This window comes from Hippoglossus stenolepis, chromosome 9 (genome assembly GCF_022539355.2).
Source record: "Hippoglossus stenolepis isolate QCI-W04-F060 chromosome 9, HSTE1.2, whole genome shotgun sequence".
Classification (NCBI taxonomy): Eukaryota; Metazoa; Chordata; class Actinopteri; order Pleuronectiformes; family Pleuronectidae; genus Hippoglossus; species Hippoglossus stenolepis.
This window is the reverse complement of record NC_061491.1, coordinates 4,893,613-4,906,686: the sequence shown is the minus strand read 5'-3', so window position 1 is coordinate 4,906,686 and position 13,074 is coordinate 4,893,613. Positions and strand designations below refer to the sequence as shown.

Here is a 13,074-nt window from a genome sequence, read left to right as displayed (position 1 = left end):
CGTTTGAGCGATCATTTCACATTGTTATAATCATGTAATCAGAGAGACAACGGAGCCCATGAATGACTGAAAACGACCTCATACATAATTAACAGTGAGCCTCATCATCAGGAAAATGGTTTAGAGCACTTGAGCTGACAGATCCTCTTCCCCTCAGCAAAAATACAAGTTGTCTAAGTTCTTTTTTATCCTCGCAAAGATTTGACCAGATATTTAGTTGAATTGACTTTAATTTAAACCTGTAAAAAATTGTTTGCTCCTCCTGTGCCGTTTTTATTTGGATGTTTTTGTGTTAAACACAATCAAAGTAAAATATAGTTATACAAACTCTTTTATAGCCTTGGTGTATATGCTCTGGAAACCAGTACAGAGAATTATCGTCAGTTATTTTTTTTTGTTTTCTTTTAATCAAAACTCTCCAGTAAAATGCCATCCTGAGCTAAAGAGGTCTAATTAAAGGCTTAATCCCACTAATACCCCAAATGAATCTGCTAAATGGACTAATTATATCAATGAGAAGAAGAGGCCTTTGAAATCTAACGCTCCCAGTGGTCTGCTGAAAATGAGAGATCAGTCTCAGCTTTACTTTGGCTCAGCTTCAAACGCCGCTGGCAGCCACGTGGCTTCGTTTCTTGATGTAGGTGAGTCACAGTCGGGCTGTTGATGTCAGAATCAAACACACACCTGCAGAGGACAGAGGTCTGCCCACTTAACAGCCCCAGTCATCCTCACTGGCAAGCAAGAACTGCACTCAGGCTGAACACAGACATTTAGTCATTAGAATTTGCATTTAACCTGCCATGATTGAAACTGCCGTTTATCACAAATGATTAAAGAGTCTCGACGAGGCTCATGTGGGTTTGTTGTCATTTAAAAAAGTGTTATTCAGGCAAGATATGTTAATAAACGGAAGTCAGAAGTCCAACTTTATTCTCTACACATACTTTTTATTATCAAAATATGTTTTGATTGAAACAAGGGTCAGTATTTCTCTAAATTGAATTTGATCTAATCTGAAGCCAGAATCCAAGTCATGATCTTAAAAATGTAATCCCGTTATCTTAAACATCTATCTATCTATATCATAAAAGTGATGTAACAAAGTACATTTACTTTGTTACTCTAACAGAGTACATTTTTATGTACTTTAGTTTTAATGCTTTAAGTATATTTAAAAGCACTTAATATCATTCAAGTAGAAAAGTGTATGTGGTACTTTACCACTGCAAACAACTGCTTTAAAATAAGCACAACAATTTAATTGGGGGATTGTGTTTTTTCCCCAATGAGGAGTCACAACTTAACTTAGGACAATAACATTTGTTACACATTTCAAAAAGGAATATAAACACTTTCTGTTGGACAGTTACACCTGCAACCACTGATATATCTCATACTGGTTATTTCCTCCTGTTTAAGTCCTTTCCCCTCTGAATGTGTGTGTCACTGTATGTGTTGACTCCATCTCTGCTGAGTCCCTGTCTTGATTTTGTTGTTTTTGTATTTTGATGGGAGTTTTGTCTTATATGTGCTGCAGAACAGGAACCTGCTATAAACCATTTCTGAGGCAGGCCTGTTTAACTGTCACTGTAATGTTGCTTTTAATCCTTTTCTGTAGGATAAATTAATTCATTAAATAAATGTTTTGTACAACAATGTACGAAGCAGCTGTGTTAACCCATCCTTAACAGAGCTGTGGTTATAGAGGCAGTGGATGGCTCAGGAGGTAATTGCAGGGTTGGTGGTTGAAACCCAGCTTCTCTTGTCCACCTAACGACGTGTCCCGTGTAAAATGTTGGATGTTGCCATCAATTAACATACAGCTACGCTTGACAAGATAAAAGCAGCATTAGGAGCCCAATTTGAAAGTCAGTTCTACGAGGTTTTACTGAACAAATGCTTGGAAGTGCTTTATGACTGAAGTCTGCCGTGTACTTGTATTTTAACCCTATTTAGCTTTTTTTCAGTTTCAATGTTTTTCAGTTGCATGCATCCGCTCTGTTTGATTAACTCCACCGCCTGAAAAAGTATAACCAGTAATAATAATCCAGTATAACCCAATATGAACGCTGCTTTTATTCAAACAAAAAAAAAAATGTCGCTCTCTGCATTCTAATGTCTCGACACCCACTGCTACAGCTGAGAGGTATTTCATTTTTATAGATTTGTCGGTAGAGAATCCTGCTTCCCTGTGTTTCCCTCCCTTTCAATTTCATTCCCTTTCATTTCACATCTTGGTAAGCACACCTTTGAGACTTTGGACTTCAAATGTCTGTCTGTGGGCGATATCTGATTCCTCTCAATAGGATACCTCTCACAAGGTGGCAGACAGCATGGGCAACCTTTACTGCATTGCATGGGTGAAATACATCTCCAATTATCCACAAATAGAACCTGAACTGCCATGGCAGCGCAACGGTTCAATATAAACACCATGAGGCCGCTGCAATGCTCTCCAGAAGAGCAATAAGTGATTAAGAAGGAAGCAGCTTCAACGACAGATGAAATTGCCTGCCTTCAAGCCTGTCAGTGCTTTTCAAATTGCATTTGAAAGTAGGTTGTGGTAATTTGATCATGAATTTGTTTCCTCTGGTTTATTGGCCTCTCGGGAGGCTATTGTTGATTCAGAGAATGTTACGTAAACTCCCATTGGGAGGAGAAAGGCCTGGTGAAGGCAGCAGAGCCTGGGTGTGTGTGTGTGTGAGAGAGAGAGAGAGAGAGAGAGAGAGAGAGAGAGAGAGAGAGAGAGAGAGAGAGAGTGTGTGTGTGTGTGTGTGTGTGTGTGTGTGTGTGTGTGTGTGTGTGTGTGTTAGAGAGTGAGTGTGCTTGGTAAATTGTTACTTGTTTCTATTGTTGTCCACTTGCATAAATATGACTCCTTCAGCCTTCAATCTCATTACTAACCAGCAGACACTCAAAACCAATATCCACCTGCTCACTACAGCATCACCGCCCCCCTGAATGAGCGGTGTGTGTGTGCATGTGTGTGTTTGTGCACATATTGCCTTGGTTGTAGAACATGAGCTTGCTTGTTGAGGTCAACCCGATTTAGAAGGAGATAAAGTATGTGAAAAGCGAATTCAGTTTAATTTTATGAAAAACATAACTTTTCACTGCAGATAAACCAGGTAGGATAAACTTTTCTAACTGCACCACAGACTGTTATAAAAAAGCTCGACACACAACATCCAGCACACAAACAATAAAAGTGACAATATATTGTAGAACTGTTTTAGGAGGACTCACTAATGACAAGGAATAATTCAGAAGTGGCTCCGGAGCATCAACACAGAGAACAGCCCATTCCAACCAGGCAGGTTTAGAACGCGCACTGCAGCAAGTCATTATAATGATGAAAGGATGAACAAACTTTCGATAGATTAACAACAAATACTGCAATAATATGTGACCGCAACAATAAAAGAAATGAGTATTGTTGACAGATATTTGCAGATGTTCGATCTCAGTGACTTTATTGTATCCCTCTCTTTAATAGTGCACAAGCCTCATCAAATTGAATAAAAGCAGGGCAACCAATCTTAATTATTTTCAATAACAATTATAACTGTACCTAATGAGCCAAAACAGGATTTAAAAAGATAACACAACAATAATAACAACAGCCACCTGTCGGCCAAGTGCCCCTAAGCAAAGCACATTTAGCCTTGAAGTCATTTTTCAAGCTCTAGTTGGGATTTGATTTTTTTTTTTCAGTGACAGGAAATGACAAGTGTTAATTGGAGTGTTGTTTATTCATCCAGAGGTGAGATGGCTCTGAGGCAGCTGCTCAGAATGATCTAAATGTCTGGCACTGACGCTGATGGAGGTGGATTTATTGAAGCATCTCTGATACACAGACTTCATCCTGGTGGCACACTGTCACATCTTGACGAGCATAATGTGAACATCAGAGCTGCAATGACATCTTTGACATCTGATGCATAGATTGTATGGATTACACTGGAGCAGCTGCTGCTGGAATATAAAGTTAGAGTTACTTACAGCACCAGGTATTTTGACATCTCTAGTAGTAAACGTCTATAACATCATTATTGCAGTGTCATTTTAGTATGTATGTACATCATTGTTTATTTATTGAATTCTTTCATAGCTCAGGGTAGAACAACAGTGGCTACATGTTTGGTGAAACCTATTCTTCTTTGGGCCTTAGACTGCACTCGTGTATTCCAAGACTATTTATTTGAATGGGTTGCTGTTAGTGCGGACGTCCTGGATCCACAGAGGATGAATCCTCTTCACTTTAATGAATTTTTGCACCATCATGAGGTTCAGATTCGTCAACATGAACCCTGGCTGCACTTTGTGTTTAGTGCTAATGATCGACAAAGGAGGATGAGGAACATAATGAACATTACACTGCCTTAAAATCAGCAGGCTACCATGTTGTTGTTAGCAGCGAGCTGCAGAGTTAGTAGCCTGGCTTCAGACTCTTAGGGCCGTACCTTATAGGTGCACTGCGACGCTAAGCATGACACAGTGTCTTTGTTAGGATTGGATGTCACTTTCTTGTCCAGCACCAATGTTGTTTAAACAACAATTGTAATAGTGCCAGAACTATGGGTAAAAAATGGCTGTTGAACCCAGATACATTGATGCTGATGTAGTTCAAAATTACTGATAGATAAATGGATAAACAACCAATCTTTGATCAGCTCCTTCTTGTGCTACACGACACTTACAAAAGTTTCAGATTGAACTCAATGTCTAAAATCAGTGGAGTAATTATTTCACGGTATCCATTGCATTATTGTGTTTTCATAGTTATTTAAATAAATGTTACAAGTCACAAATCAAAATAGGGTTTTGGGTTAAATGAGGCAACAGAGGAAATTTTCACTCTCCGTAGTAATTTTCCCAGTGTGATTTGGAAATCAACCCCAGCGAGAGCTCTAGTTAATTCAAACGCCCTCATTTTCTGCTTAATGACCACCATGTCACCTTATTGCCTGCTTCTGGTCATGTCACATAATCTTTTTGTAGTGAGCAAACACACATTCTTCCCACTTTTCATTCACGGAGCACTAAATCACAGCTAGAGCCATGCGGGGTGACAGAGGCCAGAATAACTTCTCCTGATGATGCCTCCGGGGACAAGAAATGGAGGAGGGAGAGGAGGAAGTGGAAATTGGTGGAGGGAGGTGAGAATGCTGGAGAGAGGGCCGCCATAAGCTCTTGTTAATATGCTGCACACTAAGTCATCTGCTGGTGTGACCTGGTCTGTCTGGGACAAGCCGGCTGTGTTGTGGAGAGATGGTTGATGGTCCAGTCTCAGCCAATAACTCTGCATTTGTTACTGAATCAGCTCCTCGGCCAAGTGAGGGGCAAAATGTAATAGCTCAGATGTCAGAGATGCAGGCCACAAAGATTTAGGGTTACGATTTCCTTGGTGAATGAGAAACTCTCTCTTTTCTAAACCATTAACCCTGAAGAGGCCTTGAGGGAGGAATCCACTTGTGAGCTCGCTTTCACCGATAAATACGATCAATCGCTGATGATCAGCACGCTGCAGGAATGACTAAACAATGTATATTTCCTTTTGGTGGGTCCACTTTCTTATGCAGTCCGAGTCGTCTAACTTTTCAGAATGCAATAAGAACCACTGTTTAGCCCATTAAAGCTACTGTAGGTATCGAAATCTGGGTACCACTGACTTATAAAGAGCCACTTTTATCATCTTTTTTATTTATATAATAATATAATTATAACAATAATAACTTTATCTGTATAGCACTTATCTAAACAAGGTTACAAAGTGCTTCACACAAAAGTCCATGGCAAAATTAAGATTCAATTGTAATAAAAGATATTCTGCAATTAAATGAATTGCGACCACGCCATTCATTTGCTTTTCATGCTGCATGTAACATGCAGCACATGAAAGTTAGTTCTCTCTGTTCTGTTTCACATTTATTATAGATGGCCATTGGCTACCGATGAATGGGAAGGCCATATTTGGGGCTTGCGGTGTAGATATCCGACTTACGATTACTGTTCACTGTTAAAATCGACTAGTGTTGCGATCGGTAGCGCAGTTTGACTGATTATTCAGCTAACTGCATTTGAATACAGATAAATAAAAAAGCCAATACATTTTGGTCAATGTTTCCACCTGGAGACGGTTAACCTGCCAACAACCAAAGCCCGCAAATGTGATGAGTCAAACTACAAACAGAAAAGGCTTCAGGGTCACAAAATATTGTCCGTTGCCAACAGATTCTGCAGAATCTGTTTATAGATGTATCTGTTACACAATCAGTTGAGAAAATTAACAAATTAACAACTAGCAGGCCTAGTTGACACGAGCAGGTACTTATTACAACATTCCACTCCCTTTTTTAGGATATTGATGCTGGTGCAAGGAGGTAAATGGTTCTATCATTATCCGACAGTAGCAGCGACCACAGATCCACCTGAGGATGTTTACCAGTTTAGAGAGATGGGACAAATGCCCCACTTGGGCTGATCTGCAGTTTTAATTCGTAAGACCAGTAACATTTGAATTGCTTCAGAGTGTTGGACTTGGATGACAAAAGGTCTTCCACAAAGATGCTGGGCCTTAAAACCAATTACAATAGAAGTCCAACTCCTATGTGAAGTTTGCATGTTCTCTACCTGTCTGTGTTGGTTCTATCTGGGTACTCCTCCCACAGTCCAAACACATGCAGATTGAGTTAGGTTGATTGGAGACTCTAAATTGACCATAGCTGTGAATGTGACTGTGAATGGTTATTTGTCTGTGTATGTTGACCCTGCGATTCTCTGTTGACCTGTCCAGGATGTAACCCTGGACAGTTTCTCCCTTTGCTCTCAAAACAGCCTCTGTTCTTCATGACAATCTGATCCTTTACTGATTTATTATTATTATTGTTATTATTATAGAAGATTTTTACTCTCTTATTTGGTTTGCTTTTTATGTGCCCTTGATGGCTGCAAACATCACAATATTGTGCCTTATATAGAGATGTTGCTACATTCCCACACTATTCAAGCTTCTGGATGTACTGAGCAGCAGTGTTTCTTATTCATCAAGAAACTTTGAATGGGTCCAAACGTTGCTGTTTCTAAATTAGATTACATTATGCTAATGTTATGTACGACATGTACAAATGCCAATTTACATATGTCTTATTCATCAATTGCATTTAATGGGCACTTTAAAAATGCATCCCAGCTCTGAATGTTAAGCATCTGCAATTTCAAACTGTCTCCTCAGAGCCAAACTATGACCTGATGAATTCATGCATTGCTGAAGTCTGAGCTTAAGAGAGAATAATCATCAGTGTTTCATATGAAAATCCGAGCAGCTATCAGTGGCACACAGAAGGCCGCAACTAAATGGGCAGAAATTAGCCAAATGGAACAATGGATTTCAGTCAGGCCCTCCACACTGCACTGTGCACATTGATACTAAACAATATCCACTAATCTAGACATGGAGCCTGTCCCTGGATGCATCTGATGGAAGGCAGAGAAATATCCTCAGCAGGTCAGTCTCCTGCTGACACATTGTTGATAAATACAGCCAAGCATGGGAATTCCATTTTGCTTGAGGCTCACGTCTGCATGTGGACCACATGATTGGTGGGGACCTACGTGGCGGCGAGGGTGGAGAGATTATGATCCAGACCCTTAGCTTTGATTTTAAATATACAGTATAGTATACACCTATGACAATGAAAGCTTTAGATGTGTACAGTACAACACATGTATACAAATAAATGGTTTATAACAAAGGGGGGTTACTCATGTCAATCATGAGATCTTCATAAAGTTCCCTAAGAAAAAGTGTTAAGTCAATAGAAAGTCAAATAGGCCAATAATGACCTCTTTGAATGACACACACACACACACACACACACACACACACACACACACACACACACACACACACACACACGACAAGTGAAATAGAAAATGCATACCTTTGTTATACCAATGCATTTGATCTATATTGACTGAAATGAGCAGACATGTGTGCACACACTTTATCAATTTAATCCAGTTGTATACAGACACAATGCGACTGGTGGCCCTGTTGGTAAGCAGCCTGCATTGTGGTTGCACAAGCTGGCAGCCTGGCAGAGTCTATTTAGAGTCTATGAAGAACAGAAGTAGCCTACAAACTGTAAACATAGTCGGCTGGAATGCTTACAGTAACAGAGTAATGATGAAATGAGAGTCATTTTAGGCTCCTTTAATACTTGTTTCCATCACTGCATATAGGCTATGGAGACAGGCTCGTCATTTCTGACGAATACAGACAGTGACAGTTTATAGTTTTATGAAGACATAAATGAAAGTCAACCATTCCTTATTTTAAAGAAAGGTTGGGTAGTTGGGCACATCACATACCCACAGCTAGTTCCTATGATCACATATCACAGAAAGAACAGAGTGAAATGTAGCCACAGTGAGAATGCATGCAAAACCAGTGGACAATCCACACAAATTTGTAAGAAGTGGTGCAAATTGACGCAAAGACACATTTGAAGATGTTTTAACTTGAGCAGTAGCCCGGGGCTTTATGAATCTGCCTTACAAAGATACAGCGATTGTAGGAAAAGTGACACTCAAGGTAAATATTAGAAAGAACCAGAGTTTCTTCCACCGAGTAAACAGGCACGTTCCCACAGACACAGTGTGTCAACTGTTACCTTGCTTACAGCATCTTTGTTGTCTGGGCAAGAATTCACCCCACTGTCTTTCTGGACAAACTGTAAGAGTCTACAACCATGCGTCTCCCCCGTCTCTCACTATCCAGTAATGAAACCTAAATATCCTGGATTCCAATGCAGACATCTTGCACATTTGGAGCCAGACTCTGTGCAGTAGAGATCATGGTGTGGAGCTGTGGTTCTGTCTGAACACTCTGGCTTCCTCCCAAAGTCCAGAGACATGTAGATTTGATTGGAGACTAAATTGACCTTAGGTGTGAATGTGAGTGTGAATGGTTGTTTCTCTCTGTACGTTGGCCCTGTGATACACTGGCAACCTGTCCAGAGTGGACCCCGCCTCTCGCCAAGTGTCAGCTGGGATTGGCTCCAGCTCCTCCTGTGACCCTCAAGGGATGAGTGGTAATTTAATGGATGGATGGTAAATATCCACTTCTTGAAACTCTGTTGTGTCTATGTTATATAACAAGGTTGAATTTTAAATGAACAGCTGATGAATGATGTGAGTGACTCAATCTAATACTGATGAACCTAAATATGCAAACCATAAAGAAACATCTCGCTTTTATTGTTCCAACCATCAGGGATTTTGAGAAAAGTGGTGCCACTCTGAGAAAACCCAGTTTCAACAGCATACCGAAAAGTAACAATACAAAATAATGTGTCTAAAGGAGCCACATGAGTGTGGCTTTAGTCGAGGTGTTAATAAGGCAATTCACACCTACAGGCATTTGTGAATGGGTCTGGAATAGCTCAGTTCATTTTCAATTTCCTGGGGGCTTTAATAAACGTTACCAACAAGAATGCCTCCGGATGCAGTTGGATGGAGCTACTACCAATCAGAGCAGCAAAACGTGTGATGTAACTCATTAACAGGTGACGTGAGGGCATTTGTTTGTTCCTTTTTTTAGAGAAAACTTATCACAGATGCAGCTCGCAGATTCAACAGACCTCGCCCCATCAGCAGAGGCCATCTTGGTTGTTAGAGGAAATGCCTAAGCAGCGCTCCTTTATCAGTCATTATACCAGGAGCCTGGAAACCAGAACCAGAAGCATATATGAGCTTACTGATTGGTCTGGTTTATGGGGCACTGTGGTACATATTTCTATAAAATAAAATTTTCTCTATTACCTCAATTCAATCAGCATCAGACCCAGCACACTGGCATCAGTGCTGGACCGGAAAGATGATCTATGGTTTGTGGGTTTGTGCAGCGCAAGAGCACCACAGGAATGATCCCCGCAAAAATGGAGATGGAAAAAAAACCTTAATCAGCTGCAGCACATAGCTCCATCCGCTCTTGAGGGATCCTGCGGCTTTGCTCTATTTACCAAATATGATTTGATGTCTAACTACTTGGAACTCTTAAGCTCTCACAGTTACCAGTCAATGGAAATGAAAAAGTGAAATATAAATAGTTGCTTAAACAGCTGCAAGTGATAGGTCACAGTAGGCACATTTTTTTCTTCCTACCATCCATCATTGTCGACAATATTTTCCCCAAACAGGCACAAAAGGTTTGATCTCATCAGTGTTCAGCGTGGACAGTGGTCAAAGGGAGAACAAGCCGATTTCTACATATGCTGAACAGGTAATTGGGCTAAATGGTAAACTAACAATGAGCAGATTGAGTGCATATGGTGCGTGTGGCCTGTTGCCATCTCAATTTCATTCTAACTTCCACTATAGCTCTGAGAGTTTAACCTAATGTGGGGAAATGTCAAGTTCATTGCTCTGTTGATAAAAGGAGGAAATGCAGAGGAATTACACGCATCTATCAGCTGAGCTGTGGAGGTAGAAGAGCCACAGAAGAAGATGCGATAGGACGGATACAGCTCTGTGTGCAGGTATGGAAGGAAGTGGCTGAAACACGCACACACTCACGCATGCACACACACACACACACACACACACACACACACACACGACGCATGATGTAAAAAAAGATGACAAATATGTACACACGTTCATATGCACACACAGAGTAACATCAACATACTGAGAAACAGAAATTAAACAAACACATACATACTGTAAAAATATGCATGGAGGCATACACAAGCAGCCATCAGACCACACATGCACACATACATACAGACATGCTGAAACACACAAACAATAATCAGAGCCCCACTGTGGATGGCGATCCAGCTATAACAGATGTTTAACAATTGTACTTATATTTAATACTACGACACACGCACAACAATATAACATACCCAAAAACTAGTACACACAAACATACACCCACAGCTACAGCACAAGGCTTTTTTACGCATATAATTTCCAATCCAGCCTCATTGTCATAAGGAGCCTTTCAATTAATGAATAGGGCTCCGACACTCACATGATTGTATGTGTTCATTCAGAGCACAAGGGGATTTAGATTTTAAAATCTAAATCCCCCATACCCCATATTTTCGAAGCAGATTCACTACATATGAAGAGCAGCATGGCATAAAACCAATCATTCTGTAGCCTTGTTTAGGACTTGATCAAGCAGGTGAGTAACTATTAGCTCTATATGACTGTGTTGATAGGAGGTTGTTCCTGACGAGCACGGAGAAAAGACAGCACCACATTACTTCAGCCATATAGCTGCACTTTTTCAACCATTTACCGTTATAAGGAAGTAAATGAAAAAGAAGTTTCTTATTATTTTTGGAATCTATTTTTTTTATTATCAGAGCACTCAGCCTCAATACAGTAATCTTCAACCAAAGTAAGTCAGCCTGTGCTCTATCACAAGATGTGAATAAGGATTCTTTTGGTTATCAGCAGTATTGTTTTCTAAAATATTACTATAAGACCTAGTGGACCGTGTGTTTTCTGCAATGCGACCATATCACACTTAATATGACTTTTAATTTGACATCACTGTTACATGTTAATAACATCTCTGTATGTTGTCATTGCTGAATTAGGAGAACAATGGTAAAAGATATCAATCTACATAATGGTTTTAATGTGCCCTTTCAAAGAATTCTTAAATTCCTTCACATTAATTAGCCTGCTGTTTAAATGTGGATCAGTATGGATGATCCACAGGTTTAAAGCATGTTATTCAGTACTGGGATTTTGCCATTTCTCGTACTTGTACCTCATATACACGTAGCCTACCTGTCCAGAGCGATGGCAGTCATTGAGTAGATGCTGGCAAACACGGCCGCGATGGGGAAGAAGTTGTGGAAGCGGCAGTAGACCAGTCCGAAGTACCACTCGTTGTGCACGGCGTAGGTGAAGTTGATGACCGTGTTGAAGGCGGACATGGAGGCTTCGGCGAACGCCAGGTTCAGCAGAAAATAGTTGGTGACGGTCCTCATGCGTTTATGCGCCATGATAATCCAGATCACTGTAACATTACCTACAACGGACACAATGACTATACAACTGTACGCAATGGCCCAGAGCACGATTCTCCAGACTGGCTGCACGAACTGGTTGTGGTAAACAGTCCCGTTAGTGTCATTGGGGCTGGTGGTCCAATTTGGCACATCGGTTGAATTAAATAAAGAATCCATTTTGCGGTTTAAGACAGGAACTCACGTTAAACCACAGAATATCAATCTAAATCATAACACAGCAAAGTTCAAGATCCCGTGCCAAACGTAAAAACAACGACTGGAAGTTTCAGAAAGCGTCAGCGCTGCACGCGCAATCTACCACTCACCTAACTGTATAGGTGTTCCTGAAAGCGTCACTGTGGAAATAACCAGTTCAGTAATTAAGTATTTTAGTTGACCTTTAAATTCCAACCCTGGTCGCTTACACTCTATGTCCGTGCGTAAAAATGAAAACGCGCCTTTTACGCACAACGCAGCTCAAGAACAAGAACAAGTCAGTGTTGCCTCAAGCGGTCACACATGCAGTCTGAGCGAGCTGTGCTCCTTCTCCTCTCCCTCTGCGGCTCTGCGCTCTTCTCCTGCTCCTCTGCTCACAATGAGCCGCTGCTCGCCAGTTTATGGAGCGAGCCGCTGCGCACCCGTCCAATAGACAGCCTCTATGTAATTATGACTATGGATGAGCCCAGGTACGTTATTCATCCCATCTCAGCCTGAGCGCATGGAGAACACAACAGGAGCATCACGTCTAAATAACCGTTATCTCGTTTATCCTAGCCCATATCATTCCTTCCAGCAAACAGCACAGAAACAGGATAATGAATTAAAAAAGCCAGACACATGGACATTAATAAATAATAATAATGATGTATATATATAGCTTAATTGATAATACGGTAATATAGTAATAATAATAAAAATAGCAGTAATTTACTCATTATGATAGCAAGATTGGGATCATGTGTATCTTTCATTTATCTTTTATAGATTAATAGATTTAATGCCTTAAAATCTATTTGATTTGTTGGTGTGTAATGTG

General features: G+C 40.5%; 1 protein-coding gene across 1 annotated transcript in view; it reads right to left on the bottom strand.

The window, feature by feature from the left end:
* Nucleotides 1-12,612, bottom strand: part of tacr1a (tachykinin receptor 1a) — a 45,600-nt gene extending 32,988 nt beyond the window's left edge. Inside the window, exon 1 of the mRNA XM_035165775.2 lies at nt 11,815-12,612. Within this exon, the coding sequence (XP_035021666.1) occupies nt 11,815-12,215 (401 nt within the window). The 5' untranslated portion in view covers nt 12,216-12,612. The remainder of the gene's footprint in view (nt 1-11,814) is intronic.
* Between the last annotated feature and the right edge of the window lie 462 nt (nt 12,613-13,074).